Raw genomic sequence first — 22,352 nt, forward strand, 5'->3', positions numbered from 1 at the left:
AGAGTCTGGGAAGAACTGGTATTTCTTCTTCAAACATTTGATAGAATTCAAAATGAAGTCATTATGCTTTTCTCTGATGGGAAACTTTTTATTACTACATTTATGTTTGATCTTTCCTGATCCAGTCTTGGCAGACTGTACGTGTCTAGGAATTTACCCTTTCCTTCAAGATTACCCAGTCTGGTGGCAAATAACTGTTCGAAGCAACCTTGCTGATCCTTTGTATTGGTTGCAATACTTCTTTTTTCATTTTTTATTTGTTTTTCAGTATAGCTAAAGGTCTATTCATTTTAACTTCTGAAAGAACCCACTCTTTAACTGATCGTCTGTATTGTCTTTCTAGTCTCTATTTCATGTTTTCCTCAGATCGTTATTATTCCTTTCCTCTTGCTCAATTTAGGCTTAGTTTGTTTCTAGTTCTTTGAAGAATATCATTAGGAGGTTCTTAGAGGATTTTCACTTTTTTTAATGTAGGTCTTTATTGCTATAGACTTTCTGTTTAGATCTGCGCTAGTATATCCCATAACTTTTGTTATGTTGTAATTCCACTTTCATTTGTTTCAAGATATTTTCAAATTTCCTTGTAACGCTCTTCATTGACCCTTTGGTTGTTCAGGGGCATGTTGCTTAATTTTCATATGCTTGTGAATTTTTTCAAAAATTGTCCTGTTGATCTCTAGTTTATATCACTGTGGTCAGAAAAGATGCTTGATATTATCTCAACCTTCTTGAATACGCTGAGGCTTGTTCTGTGCCGGGATCCAACTACTTGTGCAAACTCTTGCTGCCCAAAGGTATACACTAGAAGCTGGAATTAAAAGTAGAGCTGACACCTGAATTCATCATTTGATATGGACTGCAGACACCCCAAATGGCATCTAACTGCTTCACCAGATACCTGCCCCTAGGACAACTGAAATGTGGGTATAAACTGCTCTTATTACAAATATAGTCCTTCTAGGAAAAAAAAAATTGTTCCTAAGAATGTAACTTCACTCACTGGATTATGTCAGTCCTGCAGTTAAAAATATCTAACAGTAAGCAAAGAGCTACATGTAGCAAAAACTTATATGTGGTTAAGGCAATAGAAAAAAAAGAACAGCCTTTTGTTATTTAATCGGGGGAAATGGTCCTTGCGAAGATTGATTTTATCTGTCAGTTTGGGTGGGTGATGGCTACACATTTGATCAAGCATTATCCTAGATGTCTTTGTGAAGGTGCTTTTGGAGGAGAGGAATATTTAAATCACTGGTTTTGAGTTAAAGCAGATTGCTCTGTTGCAGTCATCTGGAGCAAACCAACAGATGAACAATGTTTCTTCTTTCTCCCTCTTGCACACCATTCTTTCTCCCATTTGCATACCCTACCATTTGTGTTTTTTTTTTTAAAGAAACTTGACTAACAAATCCTCCAAATTAAAGAAAAGGAGTTATGTAAATAGTATCAGTGATTCTAAAAGCTATCACAACAGAGTCATTCCAAATTTCTAATTTCTTGGATTTCCACTGGCATATTACTTTATTGTATCACCTTTATATTGCTTTTCCTTCTATGCGGTCTGAAATTTAATCATAAATTCTTAAGCAATAATGAATAATAAGCAAAGGATATAATGAAACAAAAGGGTAGAAAGCCAACCAGACCTGAAATTCAACAATACTTACAACAACACGAGGTGTCACCAGAAGATACACAGTGTGACGAACTACTTTATTATCTCGAACATGCCACAACCTTTCCACTTTTCGAACTACTTTATCACTCCACTGATACAATCCAAGACTGTAATTACAGAATAAAACAAAGTCATTTTTATAAATTTAGCCACACTTTACATATAAAATATAAAAATCAATGTGAAATCAACATACTTATGGGCTTACTACGTACCAAGACCATGTAAAGTACTTTATAAGCATTTTCTAATTTAACCTTTTCAATAACTCCATGAGATTACCAACCCTACTTTTAGGTAAACAAAGAGAAACTTTCCGTGGCCAGAATGGGCCAGCTTTTGTCTGATCTCAGAAGCTAAGCAGGGTTGAGTCTGGTAAGTACTAGGATGGGAGAGGCAGTTTAGGGAGATGACATTACCTTGTTTGGGTTCACATGGCTAAAAATGGCCTAACTATTTCCTTTTCACAAATTAGGTAAAATACAAGAAAGCACAGAAACATAACCAAGTATAAAGGGAAAAATTAAAAGCATAATGAAGTAATTCAGTGGAAAAGTAGAATTTATTTAATTACTGCACTATGAAACTTGTTCTACATTGAGGGGAAAAAAAAAAGGTTAAATGCCTATTTCACACCTTACACAAAAATAGATACTTCTGACTCGTTATGCTTAAGATCAGTTAACATGTAAATATTGCCATGTATAAGCAATAATTATTTTTTAAAATTTTATTTTTATTAAAAAGGCAGACTTAGAGAGAGAGATGGGAAAGAAGATCTTCCATCCACTGTTCATTCCCCAAGTAGTTACAACAGCCAGAACTGAGATCTGAAGCAAGGAGCCAGGAACCTCTTCCAGGTCTCCCATATGGGTCCAGGATCCCAAGGATTTGAGCTATCCTCTGCTGCTTTCTCAGGCCTTAAGCAGGTGGCTGGATGGGAAGTAGAGCAGCTGGGACATGAACAGGTGCTTACAGGGGGAGGTAGCTGGTTGAGCCACCATGCTGGTCCTCAGGCAATAATCACTAAAAAGACAAAATAGAACCTACCCACATTTTCTCAACACTGACTATACGGAAAAAATAAACTAAGTTCAACGTGTTGAAAAGTACCCCTCCTGGCAAGAGGAGGCCTGGTTTGTCTACATTTTGATTTCTTAATGAAGGGATCAAACTAAAAGGTCTCACTTCATCCTGTTTTTTTTTTTTTTAAATAAGATTTATTTTTGTTTTTTATTGGAAAGTCAGATGTACAGAGAGGAGAGACAGAGAGGAAGATCTTCCATCTGATGATTCACTCCCCAAGTGACTGCAACAATCAGAGCTGTGCCGATCTGAAGCCAGGAGCCTGGAGCTTGTTCTGGGGTCTCCCACGTGGGTGCAGGTACCCAAGGCTTTGGGCTGTCCTTGACTACTTTCCCAGGCCACAAGCAGGGAGCTGGATGGGAAGTGGAGCTGCCAGGATTAGAACCGGTGCCTATATGGGATCCTGGCATGTGCAAGGCAAGGACTTGGGCTGCTAGACCACCACGCCAGGCCCAAAAGGTCTCACTTCTAACCTTGTTTTAATCTCCACATTTCCTTAGCTTATCCACAGAACACTATTACTTATGACACTAAACATGGTATAGTTGTCTAATTTTATTCCCAGTAACCTTTCAAAAGAGAAGTACAGGGGCTGCCATTTAGTGTGGTTAAAACACAAGTTCAGACACCCAACTCCACACTGGGGTGCCTGAGGCCAATATTTGGCTACAGCTTTGGTATCCATTTTCCTTTTTTTGTAGACCCTAAACAGGCAATAGTGATCATTCAAATAGTCAGGTCCTGGTCACCGATGTGGAAAGATATGAATTCAATTCCTGGCTCCTGACTTCACCCTGGACCAATGTTTGTCTTTGGAAATATTTGGGGGAGTGAATCAGCTGCCGACAGGAACAAGCATACACGCATACACTCATTCTCCTCTGTGCCTCCAAAATCAATAATATTTTCTTCTGAAACGAAAAAAAAAATACCTGTAATTGAAAGGTGGGAGACCATCTGCAAACCTCGAAGTTAGAGGGTTTCCATCTTTATCATGGTAGAATGCAAACAGCCCAGCAGAGAAACCCTACAAGGAAAAGTTCAAAAGGTCTGAGTGAAAAACACCAATTTTTTACTACATATTTCATAACACACCTGCTATCCAAAGACATCCCTGATCAACAACACTGCTAGAGGAATTTCTCTCACAGTGCAGGCTGTGTAACATTACGTAGGTCATGTTTATACATCAGACTATTTACTTGGAGTAAACATCTGCAATAACATTTTTTCACACTGTTTTTAAAAATTATGCGCAGTAAACAAGATGAACATCAATTACAATGCTATAAAGATCTTTCAAATACCATTAGAGTGAAAAAAAAAAGTCTAAGAGCACCAGCTAGGGCCAACACCACGGCTCAGTGGGCTAATCCTGCACCATCAAGTACTGCCATCTTATAAGGGCACCAGTTCAGTCCTGGGTGCTCCATTTTCAATCCAACTCCCTGCCAATGCGCCTGCGAAGGCAGCAGAGCCAAGTACTTGAGCTCCTGCACCCACTTGCGAGACCTAGAAGCGGCTATTGGCTCCTGGCTTGGATCAGCTCAGCTCCGGCAGCTGTGGCCATTTGGCAAGTGAGTCAGCAGATGGAAAATCTTTCTGTCTCTCTTCTTTGTAAATCTGCCCCTCCAATAAAAATTAAAATAAAATTTTAAAAAGCACCAACTGCTGTGTTTTCTAATTCCTCTGTCTGCTTTTTTTTTTTTTTTTTTTTAAAGTTTGGACCTTGCTCCTCATTTAAAGTTTGGGCCAATTCTTTGCCCTGTGGTGCCAGCATCCCCACGGGTGCAGGTTCATGTCCCAGATGCTCTACTTTTCATTGTGCTTCCTGCTTATGGCCTATAAAGACAGTGGAGGATGACCCTGCACCCACACCAGGGAGACCCGGAAAAGGATCCTGGCTCCTGGCTTCAGATAGGCTCAGCTTCGGCCACTGTGCCCACTTGAGGATTAACCAGTAGATGGAGAATAGAGACTCTCTCCCTGTCTCTCCATCTCTCTGTAAATCTGCCTTTTCAATAAAATAAATCTTAAAAAAAAAAGTTTAAAATTTTTAAGGAGATAATTTTTCCATAATCTTCAAATTCATATTCTCTATTTCTCCTTTCTCAAATAGATGCAGGAAGAGACCAAAACCCCACAATTATTACCATTTGATATCTCCTACTTCATTATTGAGATTTCTCTTCTTGCTTGCTTTCTTAATACAATAACAACAACAAAAAAAGCACTTTGTAACACTTCTTCACGTTTTATACATTGTGAATATGTTATAGCTTATATCCAAATGATTTCTATGGCAACTTTCTTTGCTGACATTAACTATGGTCTCCATGTCATTCAAGTCTTGACAAAATGACTAATGAAATCCAGATTATTCTTTTGTCCCTACATGTTTTCTTCTTTAAAATCTTTAAGATGAAAAGGAAAAGTAATGGAGTTAGTCAAGAAATAAAGTTCACTGAAAAACAGCTCAGAATGTTATAATTTGTCTCATTCTTTAATACTCCAACTATATTTTCTTTCAACTTGAACAAAAACAATTTAGCAGCTTAAAAATTTATCCAAGGCTCAGAGGTTGACAGCGGTTGGCATATGTAACTTTACAGGGAAGACTGTGTTAATTATGTAATGCTTACTTCTCAAAAGTTTCTGACGTTTAATCTACACAAGAAGTAAAAATGTAAAAAAGTAAAAAAAAACATGATAGAAACTCATGTTTCCTCTGTAAGAGTATTGTGATGCCAGTTTTGTCCTGTTGTTTTTTTTTTTTAAAAGAAACCACTGGAAATTAATATTGCTGAAGCCCTATAATTTCATTTCTTTCTCTTTCCTCTCCCAAAAAAAAACCACTACCTCGAAGTCAGGGTGTGTAATTGTCAAGAGATGTTTTCCATAATGGAGTGCCTGGTCCAAATTCTAAATATAACACTTCTGAACCTTGACCCTGCTAAGGCAACTGGCCAGGCGGTGGTCAGTCCAAGTCCTTAGGGCTCTGTCATCTGTCTGGGGGACCGGAACGGGTCTGTGTTCCTGACTTTAGCGTGGCCCAAGCCTGGCTATTGCAGGTAGTTGGGGTTAGTCAACCAGCAGATAAAGTCTCTCTCCTTCTGTCATTCTGCCTTATAAGTTACATATATTTCTCTGGTTTTCTTAGCATCAAGTGTCTAAAGTTCCTATGGCTGAAAATGTTACTTAGAACAATACTTGCCTTTCACTACAATTAGCAGGTTATTGAAACATTGTTTTTGTTTCAATAAAAGGAGAAGTGGAGTGAGCAATGGGCCTAATAGTTACAATGCCTGTGTCCCAGGTCAGAGCACCTGGGTCAATAGTGGACTCGGGCTGCTCACTCAAGATTGCGTCTAGTGAAGATCCGGGCATGCGGACAGGGGTGATGATTCCAAAAAATGGGTCTGTCCTACCCATGTCAGAAACATGCTTTGAGTTCTTGGCCTCTGGCTTCACCCTGTGCTCACACACCCAGCTGCTGTGGGCATCTGGGAGCAATTCAGCACAACGGAACTCCATTTCTTTGCCTTTCAAATAAGTAAGTGAAATTTAAAAGCATGACAGGAGACAGGCATTTCAAGTCAGACTCTCCTAACTTGCAGAGCATGAGCACTCCCTGGCTGCACTCCATTTTTCACCTGCTTATCTCGTGTGTTTGCTGATGTAGACTGTGGTTGGGATTTCACTGTTACACATGCTTGTCACCAAGAATCACAATGGCCACTAACAGTTCACCAAGCACAATGTGAATTTTCATTAGATTTTCAAGAAAAAAAATTCATTGTATGAAGGGACTTAAATGTTTCTGGAAGCTGGCACAGTGACACAGCTGACTAATCTTCCATCTGTGCAGTCAGCATCCCAAATGGGCACCAGTTCAGAGTCCAAGCTGCTCCACTTCCTATCCAGCTCTCTGCCAGTGGCCGAGGAGAGCAGTGAAGGATGGCCTGAAGCCTTGGACCCTGCACCTCTGTGAGAGCCCTGGACAAAGCTCTTGACTCCTGGACTTGGATTAGCCCCAGCTCTGGCCATCGCGATAATTTGGGGAATGAATCAGGGACTGAAAGAGTTCTCTCTCTAACTCTTTCAAGTAAACTAATCTTTTTTTTTTTTTTTTTTAAAGATTTATTTTTATTATTTTTTATTGGAAAGGCGGATATACAGAGAGGAGAGAGAGAGAGGAAGATCTTCCATCCAATGATTCACTCCCCAAGTGAGCCGCAACGGGCCGATACTATGCCGATCCGAAGCCAGGAGCCTCTTCCGGGTCCCCCACGCGGGGGCAGGGTCCCAAAGCTTTGGGCCGTCCTCAACTGCTTTCCCAGGCCACAGGCAGGGAGCTGGAAGGGAAGCGGGGCTGCCGGGATTAGAACCGGCGCCCATATGGGATCCCGGGCGTGCAAGGCGAGGACTTAACCACTTGCGCCACCGCGCCGGGCCCTCAAGTAAACTAATCTTAAAAAAAAAAAGTTTGTGGAAAGGGAAATAAAAGATAAATGTGGGGCTGGACACGTGGCACAGTGGTTAAGACACAGCATGAGATGCTCACATTCCATACCAGAATAACTGGGTTGGAGTCTTGGCTCCATCCCGATGCTAGCTTCCTGCTAATATGCTCTCTGGAGTCCAGCAAGTGATGGCTCAGGCAGGTGGGTCCCCACCACCCATGTGAAGACGTGGAATGACATCCGGTTCCTACCCTCAGCCTGACCCAGACTTAGCTACTGAAGGCCTGCAAGGAGTAAACCAACATATAAGCGATGTCTGTATGTCTCTCTGCTTTCGTCTTTCAGTCTCTGTGCCTTTCAAATAAGTTTTTTTTTTTTCTTTTTTAAGACTTATTTGATTTTGGGCCCGGTGGTGTGGCCTAGCAGCTAAAGTCCTAGCCTTGAACGCGCCAGGATCCCATATAGGCGCCGGTTCTAATCCCAGCAGCTCCACTTCCCATCCAGCTCCCTGCTTGTGGCCTGAGAAAGTAGTCGAGGACAGCCCAATGCTTTGGGATCCTGCACCCGTGTGGGAGACCTGGAAAGAAGTTCCTGGCTCCTGGCTTCAGATCGGCACAGCTCTGACTGTTGCAGTCACTTGGGGAGTGAATCATCAGATGGAAGATCTTCCTCTCTGTCTCTCCTCCTCTCTGTACATCTGACTTTGCAATAAAAATAAATAAATCTTAAAAAAAAAATTTATTTGATTTTTATTAGAAAGTCAAATATACAGAGAAGAGAGACAGAGAGGAAGATCTTCTGTCCGTTGATTCACTCCCCCCGTGGCTATAATGGCCAGAGCTGTGCCAATCTGAAGCCAGGAGCCAGAAGCTTCTTCCAGGTTGCCCACGCGGGTGTAGGGACCCAGGGCTTTGGATCATCCTCTACTGCTTTCCCAGGCCAAAAGCAGGGAGCTGGAAGGGAAGCAAAGCAGCCAGGGTACAAACCAGCACCCATATGGGATCCTCACGCATTTAAGGCGAGGACTTTAGCTGCAAGGCCTCCATATCAGGCTCTTTCTAGCTTTTAATAAAGGTTTTTAACAACATAAAATTTATTTTAGTGCACAAAAAATTCAACTCCATGCATAAACATAAAGCACCAGAGCCACCACTAGCTGCCTCTCAGGTGTACTTCAGCAGAAGCCGGGACTGGAAGTGGAGCCGGGACTTTGACCCACCAGTCCTAACTCGAGTCTTAACCTGTGCATTGAACACCCACTCCCAGCCCTACAAATCTGATAAAGTACCCATGTGTTCACTGCTACTACGGTGATTTTACACATAAGGCTAAAACTGAGGCTTTCACAAAGGCTAGGTCATTTGTCTCCGATCCATTTTCGGCGACATAGTTAAAAAGATTCCTCCCTCTCTGTCATGGCATTTTTTTCCTGTTATTTTCTAAATACACAAATGGCATTAACAGAATATTTCCTATAGTCCACAGAAAATTATTTTAATTCCCTAGACGTACTTAGTAAAAGTCTAGCATCTTGAACAACCGAGAAAAGAAAGGAGAAATTCTGAATCACTTAGTTTACATAAATTTTAGAAAATCCAGACTTTAAGAAATGACCTAAACAGCAGCTATAATAAGCACATCAGTTATCACTGTAGAGCAAAATACATTTTTCTACCTAGTACTTATTTTAATATTTTATTTAATATTTACCTTATTTATTTGAAAGCATAACAGAGTTGGGACAATGTGAAAAAGAGAAAGATCTTCTATCTGTTGGTTCACTTCCCAAATGGCTTCAATGGCCAGGGTGGGGCTAAATCAGAACAGGAGCCAGGAGCCAGGAGCTAGGAGCCAGGAACCCCAGCCTGGTCTCCTATGGGAGTGACAAGGGCAAACGCACTTGGGCCATCTTATGCTACCTTCCCTGGCACATTAGCAGAGAGTTGGATTACAAATAGAACAATCAGGACTTGAACAGGCTCTACAAAATGGGATGTGGTTGTTGCAAGTGGTGGCTAAACCTGCCAAGCCACAACACTGGCCTCCTAAAACATTTGTTGAGATTCTTTTTTTTTTTTTAAGATTTTATTTTATTTTTATTGGAAAGGCGGATATACAGAGAGGAGAGACAGAGAGGAAGATCTTCCGTCTGATGATTCACTCCCCAGGTGGCCACACAGCTGAAGCTGAGCCAATCCGAAGCCAGGAGCCTCTTTCAGGTCTCCCACACGGGTGCAGGGTCCCAAAGCTTTGGGCCATCCTCGACTGTTTTTCCAGGGAAAAAGCAGGGAGCTGGATGGGAAGCGGGGCTGCCAGGATTAGAACCAGGACCCATATGGGATCCCGGGCGTGCAAGGTGAGGACCTTAACCACTGTGCCAATGTGCCGGGCCCTTTTATTAAGATTCTTAATCCTTCTCTCAAAAATTCTACTTACCTAATGGAATTATGATTTTAGTTGTATTAGACAGCAAAAGTTCAACTTAGTCGCTATTCTAATCATTGAAAATTCTGTACTGGCAGAGAACTAATTAACCAGGCTTCACTGAATATAAGAACCCAAACAATGTCAAAATTTAATATATGCATCAAAATAACAACATAAGAGCATAACAAGCAGAAAATCAAAGGAAAGAACAGTAAATGACAACAGAATTTACCAGGGCATGAATAATCTCATGTTTCACTGTGGACAGCATCCCAACAAACTCCTGAGGCTGGGTAGAGATCATATTTGGACACAGGTTAGCATATCCTGCTATTGGCCTGTTAAAACAGACATTGGATTTTTTTTAAATTATATACCAGAACAATATTTCTAACCTACACTTCTCTATCACAATTGCTCCGACATAAAAATTTACACTATTATCAACTGTAATTCTACACTCTAACAGCTTTTGCTACCTGTACTTTCAAGTCATACACTTTGCTTTCCCATAACATAATAAACCGTTAACACTTTCCTTAAAAGGAATATAGTTTATTATTGTTCAATGTGAGTTTTTAAAATATGTTTTAAAAATATATCAATATAATATGTTAAAAGGAAATGAGAGAAATATTTAGCACTATTTTACTTGCAAAATACATATTTGGCTACAGTATTTCTTTCAGCCAAGAGATAAATAGAAAGAAAAATCAGATATATCACAGGCCAATAAGCAAAGTGTTAGGTTGCTAAAAGGTGCCACACTTTTTCTCCATTTTCCTTGTCCCTTTCTCCTGCCCCAACACTGCTTACATTCACAAAGGAGTTATTACCTTCCCATCACCTTTTTTCAATTCCTATACCTTTTAGAATACAGAACTACACAGTTTTCTCTGCGCCCACAACCACAGAGCCCATAAGAACTCAGTCAAGCACAATGGGCAGATTGCTGTTTTTCAAAAGCAAAGGCAATTTAACATGGCTAAGGAACCCAAGGTTCTTAGGTCACCCCAAGGTAATATTTTACCACAGAAATAACCACAGGCGTCCAAGCCATGGCATAGCTATCTAATCCTCTGCCTTTGGCATGAGCACCACATAGAGGTGCCAGTTTGAGTCCCAGCTGTTCTACCTTCTGGTCCAGCTCCTTCCTTATAGCCTGGGAAGGCAGTGGAGGATGGAATAAGTCCTTGAGCCCTTGCACTCAAATGCAAGACCCACAGGAAGTCCCCGGCTCTCGGTTCCGAACAGACTCAGCTCTAGCCACTGCAGCTATTTGGAAACCAGTGGATGGAAGATCTCTCTGTGTCTCTCTCCTTCTCACTAACTTTTCAAATAAAAATAAATCAATCTTTAAAAAAGAACTGGGCCCAGTGGCGTGGCCTAGCAGCTAAAGTCCTCGCCTTGAATGGACCAGGATCCCATATGGAGGCTGGTTCTAATCCTGACAGCTTCACTTCCCATCCAGCTCCCTACTTGTGGCCTGGGAAAGCAGTCAAGGACGGCCCAAAGCTTTGGGACCCTGCACCCATGTGGGAGACCTGGAAGAGGAAGTTCCTGGCCTGGCTTCGATTTGGCACAGTACCGGCTGTTGCGGTCACTTTGGGAGTGAATCATCAGATGGAAGATCTTCCTCTCTATATATCCGACTTTGTAATGAAAATAAATGAATCTTAAAAAAAAAGAAAGAAAGAACCACAAACCCATCAAATGATGACTGCCTATTTACAAAGAACATTTATTTCATTCTAAATTTTAGAAAAGGAGAAGGGGCTAGTGTTCTGGCACACAGGTTAAGCTACAGCTTTAGATCCAGCATCCCCTGTCAGTAGACTAGAGTGCTAGTTAGGGCCTGCTGCTCCACTTCCAATCTAACTCCCTGCTAGTGTGGCCAGGAAACCAGCAGATGATGACCAGTACTTGGGCCCTGGCACGCATGCAGAAGACCCACACTGAAGCTCCAGGCACCTGGGTAAATCTGGCTCAGTCCCAAACCAATACACCCATTTTGAGGAGAAAACCAGAAGATGAAAGATCTGTCTCTTCCAGTCACTCTGCCTTTCAAATAAATAAAATCAATCCTTTAAAAAATTCTTTAAAAATTGTTGTAAAGACCCCTAAAATAGGAAAAGGATGTTACTGCCAGTCCTGAAACTTTGGAGGCTACAGCATTGAGAACATAGCAGCTGTGTCTGCCTTTCCAACCATGGGGCCTCTGACACAGGGTCTGCTGATGTGGTTTCTGGGCCACAGGTACACGTGGCTTTCCCCAACGAACAGCCTTTTCCCCACCTCATTCTTTCACTAAAGTCTACCAATGCTCAGGGAACCACAAAAATTTCCCTTTTCCAGAGGCCTTCCTTGTCCAAGTGACCAGGACAAATTGCTCCCTCTTATTCACTTTTGTGTTATAGCACTCTTGGTTTTTTTTTTCCTACAAAGTATTTAAAACATGAAGAAACTAATATTTATCTGCTACCATGTTAACTGAAGTCACTCTCGCTCTGCAGTGAGCTCCATGAGGCAGAGTGCCTGTCTGCTTCACTGACCTAATCTGCTGCTGCGCTCATTTCGGCAACACATATACTAAAAACTGGAACGATGGATACCTCATCTGCTGGCAACATAGAAGGCACTACACAGAACCAAAGTTTCATCTTCCTCAAATTTAAAATAAAATGAGGATGTTGCTTTTTCATCAAATATCAACACTCCTAGAATAAATCAAAATCTTTCTTTCAATATATGTAATTATGGAATAATACTATGGCAAACTGTTTTCCAATATTTTGAGACTTAACAGCAGATCCAAAATGGAATTTCATATGTGCATGTAAACCACATGGTTGAATTCAAATGAAGATAAAGAAGCATGATTTTGTAGCGATCAAAGACACCTACTGTTAAACAGTATTTCTCAGGGCCTACCATGATGGGCTCACATGGCTGAATCCTCACCTTGCAACTGCTGGAATCCCACATGGCTGCCATTTTATGTCCTGGCTGTTTCACTTCCCATCCAGCTCCCTGCTTGTGGCCTGTGGCAGCAGTGGAGGATAGCCTAAAGCCTTGGGACTCTGCAACTGGTGGGATAGCCAGAGGAAGCTAATAGCTCCTGACTTCAGATCAGCTCAGTTCCAGCCATTGAGGCATTGTAGGGAGTGAACCAGTGGACAGAAAATTGTTTTCTTGGGCCCAGCACAATGGCCTAGTGGCTAAAGTTCTAGCCTTGAATGCATCAGGATCCCATATGCGCATCAGTTCTAATCCCGGCAGCAAAACTTCCCATCCAGCTCCCTGCTAGTGGCCTGGGAGAAGATGGCCTAAAGCCTTGGGTTTCTGCACCCGTGTGGCAGACCTGGAAGAAGCTCCTGGATCCTGACTTCAGATCGGCTCAGTCCAGCCACTGCAGCTGCTTGGGGAGTGAACTGTCGGATGGAGGATCTTTCTCCCTGTGTCTCCTCTCTGTATATCTGCCTTTGTAATAAAAATGAATAAATCTTAAAAAAAAAAAAAGATTATTTTCTCTGTATTTCTTTCTCTTTGTTGATCTGCCCTTCCAATAAAAATAAATCTTAGAAAAAAAACCAAAACCCTTAACCAAGTAACTTAATCATTGAGGTAGGTAGCACTTCAAATACCACACTTGCTAGATTACTGAGAAAATACCATACATTCAGTGACAACTTCTCAGGAAAAAAATACACACTGGCACACAAGCAACCATGAAAACACTCAATTCTTTCTTCTGCACTAGCGCAGCTCACACTGGACACCAAGGTTTCTCAACAGTCTAAACTTGTGAGTGGATTTTTTTCATCAACAACAATCACGGTAACACGCTGCTTTAGATGACACTGTCATCCTTAGACATCCAGGGGCTGCTTCCTGGACCGCCCCCGGATATGAATGAGAAAATGCTCAAGGCCAGTACATAAAATGCCATGAAATTCACATACAACCTAGTTATATCCTTCCATATACCTCAAACCAGCTTTACATTACTTGTAATGTAAAATATAACATCAATATTATGCAAATTGGTGTTTTGCTATAAATTTTGGGAGATAATGACAAGTAAAAAAGTTTGTGTATGTTCAGTACAGACATAACTTTTCCCCCAAATATTTCTGACCCAGTGTTGCTTGAAGAGAAGGATGGGGAACCTGCAGATTGGGAGGTGGGCTGTACATGCTGCTGCTTTGACATTCCTTACAACCTACAGCACTGACCATGTCAACCTCAAGTGCTTTCTGTATATTGCCTTCTCAGTTCAACTAAGTTTCAGTTCCTTCCTGTGCTAATTCTGTATAAGGTCTGCTACTCTTTCAACAGACAAATATTTATCATCTCTGCAATGGTCCTTAGTTGTGTATAAATTAGACACACTACCCAATCCTAGATTTGAGACAATTATGTACAATAAATTCTGAGACATATGGTCATTTCTACTAACTTTAACTGACTTGTCTGCTCTGTGACAGGCTGTCTTCTACATTTATAACTTTTTCTTTAAAAGATTTACTTTTATTGGAAAGTCAGATATACAGAGAGGAGGAGAGTAAGAAGGAAGATCTTCTGTCCGTTGATTCACTCCCCAAGTGACTACAACGGCTGGAGCTGAGCCAACCCAAAGTCAGAGGCCCAGAACCTCTTCCAGGTCTCCCACTAGGGTGCAGGGTCCCAAGACTTTGGGCTGTCCCCGATTGCTTTCCCAGGCCACGAGCAGGAAGCTGCATGGGAAGTGAACTGGGATTAGAACTGGTGCCCATATGGGATCCCTGTGTGTTCAAGGCTGCACATTTATAACCTTAAATTTTAAATTTAAATTTATGTAAATTTAAATAGCTTTTAAATTTTATAATTTTAAAGCTGAGCTACCTTCATTGTGAACAATTTTTAAAATCTTCTGTAAGTAATGAAGAAGACTGAACTATTAAGTGATGATTTAGCTATGGGAAGCATATTCTATATAACAAATGATAGGGCGTTTACACAGTCATTTTTAACATCTCATAGTTTTAGAACAATAGTGCTAAATTTAAGTTCAAATTGGTTCCATAGCGAGACTGATTCCTTTACCTCAAAGGAAAGGTCTTCAGACAGACAACAGACCTTTTCTCTGGAGTTGGTGGGCACAAAAGCAGCAGACGGTAACAAGAAGAGTGGCGGGAGTGGAGTGAGGAGAAGAATGAAAGTTTCCACTTTTTCATCTGACCAAAAATGTCTTTACTATATGAACAATGGTCCTCCTGACCCCCACATCCTCACCCCAGAACAAGCAGAGCTACCCCTTACTACCAGAGGCAGTGTGACACAGTTGTCACAGTAGGGCTTGGGAAGCAGGTGTCAGAGGAAGGTTTACCTGTCCATTGTGGCTTCCTGCTGACAGTAGGCTGCATACGAGATGATGTTCTCATGGCTGCACCTCTCAGTGGCCAGGGCACCAACGTAAAGAACAAAGTCTGCATCCTGGATGCCTTCATGCTCTTGCACACCCACTGCTTCGTGGGCACACTTACCCCCACGGCAGATCCTGCACTTCTGTTCTCACGGAAGCAACAGAGAGCCAGAGACAAGGTTAGCCACAGGGACAGTTCATCTTACATTGACTCCAGGCCACATTATAACTTCATCTTCATTTACTAACCCTGAACTTTCAGCAAAATCAAAATCTGCCCTCTGCTCTGTTCCTACATCAAATTTTGAACTTCATGAAAATTTCTGCTTTTATAAAATTATAATTCCGTACTCTCATTTAAAATAAATATCTGCAAACAAAATAAACAGTTGCTATTATGATTAAACAACTAAAAGAAAAAAATTCAAAACTCTAAAACCAAATGAAAGGACTTCGCTGCATTTTTTTTTCTTTTTTGCTTTTTGAAACTTCCATATTAAACTAAAGTTTCTATCTAGTGGAAATATATTTTAGATTTATAAAGAACTCATGCATCTTCTTAAAATTCAGATGAAAGTAAAAACATACAAATGAAAAATCAAAAGCCATTTCATGTTACACTTTTTCTAATTTTCTAAGAAAATCTTGAAATACTTGTTATTGTCTTTGAAATACTTGTTATTGAGGGAACTTTTTCCAAGTTCCTAAGCAATCATACTCTCCAAATTATAGGTAGAAAAATCAGTGAAGAGTACTTTTGCAGGTGTACGCAATGTTTGTACAGACAGAGAAAAAAAAGATATTTCCATTTCCTTTAATAAGGTATACATTGTTCATGCCAACACATTTACAAATTTTAAATTTAATTACTTTAATAGTTGATGTGATAAAAAGTTATGACTTTCAGAATTCTTTGCAATGATTGTTTATTTAAATGAACAAAAAATTCAGTTTCCCAAAAAGGTACACAGGAAAGCACAATTAGGAAGAGCTAAGAAAAAGAGAATAAGAGCAATTTGTTTTATTTTGAAACATGCCTTTGTAAAATATTTTACTTTAGTACTTCACATTCTCAAGAAACCTGAGTTGGGACCAGAGTTGTCTCTATCCCTGTGTACTGGTTCAAACTTTCTGATGTACCTGAGGAAACACTGAAAGATGGCCCGGTGCTCAGGCACCTGTACCTTCAGACTCCTTGTTTCAGCCTGGCCCAGCCAGGACCTTTGTGGCCATTTACAGAGTGAACCGATCGCTTCTCAGCCTTTTGGATCAAGGGTGGAGAGTGAACTGAAGATAGACGATATTTGTCTGCCTCTCACAAAAAATAAATGAAAAAGGAAAAGAGAGAAGGAAAGAGAAATAAAAGAAAGTCACAGAGAGGGAGAAAAGAAAGGAAACAGGATTTAGAAAAAGCAGATGACCCAAATGCTTGGCGCCTGAGCCTATTTGGGAAACTCAGAAGAAGCTATTGGTTCATGGCTTTGGCGTGACCCAGATCTAGACACTGAAGCCATTTTAATAAACCAGTGAATGGAGGACCTCTCTTGTTATTTTTGCCCTCTCTCTGTAAATCTTGAAAGAAAGAGGGCCTGGTCCAATAGCCTAGAAGTTAGATTCTTGCCTTGAATGCGCTGGGATCCAACATGGGCATGCATTATGTTCTGGCTGCTCCATTTCCCTTCCAGCTCCCTGCTTGTGGCTTAGGAGGGCAGGGGAAGATGGTCTTGAGCCTTGGGACTCTGCATCCGCAGGGGAGACCCTAAACTACTGTTTTCAGATCAGCTCAGCTCTGGCTGTTGTCACTCAGGGAATGAACCAGTGGATGGGAGATCTTTCTGTCTTTCCTTCTCTCTGTGGGTTTGCCTTTCCAATAAAAATAAACAGATTTCAGGCCTGGCACAGTAGCCTAGAGGCTGAAGTCCTTGCCTTGCAAGCACTGGGATCCCATATGGACACTGGCAGCCCTGCTTCCCATTCGGCTCCCTGCTTGTGGCCTGGGAAAGTAATCGAGGACAACCCAAAGTCTGGAACCCTGCACCTGCGTGGGAGATCCAGAAGAAGCTTCCGGCTCCTGGCTTCAGATTGGCACAGCTCTGACCATTATAGCCACGGGGGGAGTGAATCAACAGACAGAAGATCTTCCTCTCTGTATATCTTACTTTCCAATAAAAATACATAAATCATTAAAAATAAATAAACAGATCTTTAAAAATAAGAGAAAGAGGAGAGAAAAAAGAGAGGAAGGAAAAAACAGGGAGAGAAAGAAAAATAATTCTGAGAAAACTAATTATACTGGTGCCAAGATATAGGACTGGAAAGTCTTTACTAAGCTTCAAACACCTTAGAAAAAACCTACATGATAAACTCAATGTAATGTTTACAGGGCAGGCAATTGGTCTCAGTATAAAAGTGCCACTGAGAACTCTCCCACCCCAATTTAGAGTGCCCATCATGTTGAGTACTGACTCCACTCCTAATTCTAGCTTCCTGTTAACAGGATCTTGGCCTGCCCCAACCCAGGCGGCTGCCAGCATGTGAAGATCAAACCAGTGTATGAAACACTCCAATTTGGGACACTGGTATTGTAACCACTGGGCCAAATGCTAGCTCCACAATACAATCCTTTAAGAAAACCATTAATATTTTATATACGTTTTATATTTGTATATATGTTTGAATGCATTTCATTTAGTTGATTGAAAGGCAAAATGGGTACTGGTTCACTCATAAAATAGATGTCACAGGTAGGAATGGGCCAGGTCAAAGTCAGGAGTCTGGCACTCCATTTGGGTATCCCTCGTGGCTGCCACGGACCCAAGTACTCACTAAGCCACCAGCTGCTGGGAAGCCGGAATCAAAGCACACCCAGGCCTTGACCTCAGCTGCTCTGCATGGAATACAGGCATCCCAGCACCATCTTCACCACCATGCCAACGCCTACCTTACATGTCCAATTCTTTCAATCTGCATATCCTTCCACGCTGTTTCACAATTTTTAATCACATGCATCTCTGTATTTTTAAATAAAACAGTCTATATATGCAGATGTACAACTTTTTCTTTCAATCTAAGAAAGGGCTTAAGCATTTTTTCAAGTTACTACAAAGAGATCTACTTAATTTTTTTTTAATATTTATTTTATTTTTATTTTTATTGGAAAGTCAGATATACAGAGGGAGGAGAGACACTAAGGAAGATCTTCCATCAGCTAATTCACAGCCCAAGTGGCTGCAACAGCTGAATTTGAGCTGAGCCAAATCCAGGAGCCCAGAGCCTCTTCCATGTCTCCCACACACTGGGCAAGGTCCCAAGGCTTTGGGCCATCCTCAACTGCTTTCCCAGACCACAAGCAGGGAGCTGGAAGGGAAGTGAGGCTGCTGGGATTAGAACAGGTGCCTATATGTGATAAAAGTGCATTTAAGGTAAGGACTTTAACCATTAGGCTACTGCACTGGGCCCAAGATCTACTTAATTCTTTAATACCTGCATAGAATGCTATTATATGGCTATGCCATATTTTAATATCCTAAATAGGCACATCTGTATTTTTGCAAAGAATATCATTGAACATCTATTACACAATATTAGTATTTTTATTAATTCCTAGGTTTGGTTAATTTAAAATTTTTCTTTTTAAATCTTGCTTTTTAATTTTTTCAAGATTTATTTATTTATCTGAAAGTCAATGTTACAAAGAGAGGGAGAGAGAGGAAGACAAATGGAGGCAGAAAAAGATCTTCCACTGGGTGTTCTACTCTCCACTTGGCTGTAATGAACAGGGCTGGGCCAGGCTCAAGCGAGCCGGCAGCAGCTTCATTCAGGTCTCCCAAAGCGTGGTAGGGACCCTGCCTGCCTTCTTCCATTGCTTTTCCCAGGTGCATTAGCAAAGAGCTGGATGGGAGGTAGAGCAGCTGGGACATGAACCAGTGCCCATATGGGATCCTGGCGCTGTGAAGAGGGAGGACTGGCTAGTTGGCCCACTAAGCTGGACACACCCACACTTTTTTTTTGTTTGTTTTTAAAGAAAAAGCGTTTGTTCATTTAGTTGAAAGGCAGATTTACAGAGGGAGGAAGAGACAGAGACCTTTCATCTGTTGGTTCACTCCCCAAATGTGTGCAACAGTTAGGGCTGGGCCAATCACAGCCAGGCACCCAGAGCTTGATCCAGGTCTCTCACAGAGGTGGCAGAGGTCCAAGCACTTTGGGGCATCTGCTGCTTTCCCAGGTATAGTAGAAGGGAGCTGGATTCCAAGTGGAGCCTAGGTGGCAACTTAACCCAATAAGCCACAATGCAGATCCTCAAACTGTCCTATCGGAAAGAAAGCTGAGGTATGGACCAATGCTGTAACCCCGCAGCTACAGCCACCCAGAGAACCTCATGTTGGAACCCCCCATTGCTGCTCTGCCTGCTTCACTTCCCACTAATGCCGCTAAGAAGGCAGCAGAAGGTAGCCCATGTGTGAGAGACCAGGCAGCTCTGGCTCCTGAGCGTGGCCTGCTCAAGCCCCGGTCACTGTGGTCATCTGGGGAGTGAATCACACATAGAAGATCTGTCCCTCCTCTGTCATTCTGCCTTTCAAATGTACAAGTAAATCTTATAATGGAAACAACAACAACAAAGCTGAGGTAGTCAAAACATTTTCTGAAGGACAAAGATAGCTCTAAACTGATTCAGCAAAACTACAAAGGTAAATGAGGAGGAAATGAAAACACCATTACACTTTCTTGAAAATCAATAAAAGAATAAAATCAGTGCACCTGTAATGTATTTCTCTTGGTGCAAGAATGAAGCTACTGCACCTCTGAAATTAAGCCTGGCAAAAATAGATTCAGGCAAAGTTATCGCCTTGCACGAACCGGGATCCCATATGGGTGCCTATTCTAATCCCGGCAGCCCTGCTTCCTTCCCATCCAGCTTCCTGCTTGTGGCCTGGGAAAGCAGTTGAGGGCAGCCAAAACCTTGGGACCCTACACCCACGTGGGAGACCTGGAAGAAGCTCCAGGCTCCTGGCTTCAGATTGGCTCAGCTCCAGCCATTGTGGCCTCTTGGGGAGTGAATCAATGGATGGAAGATCTTCCTCTCTGTCTCTTCTCTCTGTATATCTGACTTTCCAATAAAAATTAATCTGACGAACAGTGTTGGAGTCTGTACTAGCAAACTCACTCAAGAATCAGATCTGGGATCAACTCAGATGAAGTTTCTTTGGATATTTCTCCAACTGAACTGCTGATCTTGGAACCCCAACCATCAAGAGACTGTCAGCCAGTGGACTCTGAATAGGTTTCATTACGGTTGGGACGGAGAGATTGGCAGCAATCCAGAACTGATGAACTATCAAAACTGTATGAGCAGGACCCTTGGAGCGCGCCTCATGTTGGGGAAGGGGGATGGGTGGGAGGTAGGGTGGGGCTTTCCCCTTTGTTACTCCCCTAACCCTACATACAGGGCAAAATGATTATATTAGTGTGGAAACAATGATATTACCCACTTTCACCCTGTAGCCCGTGACCCTTTGTACCCTAATAAACTAAGATTATTTAAAAAAAAAAAAAAAAACAAAAGATTCAAATATCTTCCCTGAGGCTGTGTTGAAGAGTAAGAACAATATTCCAAGGAGGGGTTAGCGGGCAAGGGGGAAGGCGCTACCTGGAGATGCTCCTCGGGCACTACCACGGGGCCGCACCTGGTGTGCACGGCACACTCGCCAGTGCAGTACCGATGAGGGTCGTTCTCCTTCCGCAGGTACTGATTCGTTGCGCATTGTCTTCATTTGTGTATCAAATTAGTTAAAAAAAAAAATTGAACAGTTCAGAGCAGTTAAAAACATGTAAATAAGCTAGTCACTGATCTATTAGTTAACAAAGGCTACTTATTGTCATTAGGAAACTAATCTAAAAAAAATTTTGTTTTTGGTTGTGTGAGAACTCAAATACTTCCTAAAGTCAACACTGAAAGCATGTAAAAACAAGAAGGCAGAGGGTGCATGGTAGGTCGTGGGCAGGTGGAAAATCAAGGGAAGAATGGTGACCCAGCATGGGAGTTCTGTTGTTTTCTCCACACAATCTGTTTTTTGGTCTCTGAGAAGCATAATAATATATTCTTTGTCATATCGGTCAAATGGGAAGGGGGAGTACTAAACAAGTAAACGAAGAATCCACGTAACATACCTGCTAAGTAAAATAGTGCCAGCAGGTCTGCGAACCTGAAAAGTCTTCTCTAGATAAGAAATAGCTTGTGGGAAAAGTTTATTCTAAAAGAGAAAAAAATCGAAAAAAAAAAAAAGAGTCAGAACTACAGTCCAGTTAAATTAGGTATGAATAAATTACATTTAACACATAGAAGCCTAGGACATTAATGGCCCAAGAGGACAAAGGTGTCTGAAAGGTAGGCACTGGTTAGTTAAAGATCGTGTGGTGAGGCATAAGGCAAGGTGAGCCCAGGAGGAAAGCAGGGTCCCCATCTTCTAACCACGTTCAGGAAAACAGCACCATGTATAACCTTCCTTCCCTACTTTCATCTCAGTGCAAATCAGAAAACACAAATCTCAACCATTATTCCAGGTTACTTCAAATTGGAGACAATGTAGGTCATTTCATCACGAAATAAGTTTATGTAAAGAACATCTTTAAAAAAAAAAAAAAAGAGGGGGTTAAGAGAAATTTTTCACTCCCCAGGTTGCCTCAATGGCCAGGGATGAGCAGGCTGAAGCCAGGAGCTGGGAGCTTCACCTGGATCTCCTATGTGGGAGGCAGAGGCCCAAGCAGTTTAAATAATCTTCCCAGCACTTTTCCCAGGACTTTAGCAGGGAGCTGGAGTGAAGCAGGGCAGCCAGAACACAAACTGGGACAAGAACTGGTACCCATACGGGATGATGGCAGACAGCAGCTTTATCCACTAATTCACAACGATGACCCTAAGAAAACCTTATTTTTAGTTACTTACTGATTTCTAGGACCCACCATGAACTGGCTTGAAGTGTATGAGAAAAGTGCCAGAGTTCAACATCTGGTGAGGTTAGCACTTGAATAAGTAACTTCAGCATGCGTAGCATCAGATCCAATGTCTCCAGGACAAACAGCATTCCACTAAAAGAATGCACTTTGCAGAAATGTTCTCAATCTAGTCATAAATCATCTTTTTCACATATCCTGATCATATCCTACTCTCAAACATCTTGAGTCAGCATACTTAAGAAAAAATATCAAAGTATGAAAAAGGAAAATGGTTATTTGGTACAATGGGTTAAGCAGCTGCTGCCTGCAATGCCAGCATCCCATATGGATGCCAAGGGCTCCA

The 22,352-nt window shown here is 41.6% G+C and overlaps 1 protein-coding gene across 2 annotated transcripts in view; it reads right to left on the reverse strand.

Annotated features, from left to right (window-relative positions):
• The window catches only part of LOC121167266 (leishmanolysin-like peptidase), a 53,460-nt gene that overhangs the window by 22,870 nt on the left and 8,238 nt on the right, over nucleotides 1-22,352 (reverse strand). For both annotated transcript variants that reach the window (XM_040996692.1, XM_040996691.1), the window contains exons 4-9: nucleotides 21,224-21,306; nucleotides 20,703-20,820; nucleotides 15,020-15,198; nucleotides 9,884-9,989; nucleotides 3,694-3,788; nucleotides 1,665-1,782 (exon numbers count right to left, since the gene is read on the reverse strand). In XM_040996692.1, the coding sequence (XP_040852626.1) occupies nucleotides 1,665-1,782; nucleotides 3,694-3,788; nucleotides 9,884-9,989; nucleotides 15,020-15,198; nucleotides 20,703-20,820; nucleotides 21,224-21,306 (699 nt within the window). The remainder of the gene's footprint in view (nucleotides 1-1,664; nucleotides 1,783-3,693; nucleotides 3,789-9,883; nucleotides 9,990-15,019; nucleotides 15,199-20,702; nucleotides 20,821-21,223; nucleotides 21,307-22,352) is intronic.

Source organism: Ochotona curzoniae, unplaced genomic scaffold, assembly GCF_017591425.1.
Source record: "Ochotona curzoniae isolate NIBS_2020 unplaced genomic scaffold, NIBS_Ocur_1.0 patch356, whole genome shotgun sequence".
Taxonomy (NCBI): domain Eukaryota; kingdom Metazoa; phylum Chordata; class Mammalia; order Lagomorpha; family Ochotonidae; genus Ochotona; species Ochotona curzoniae.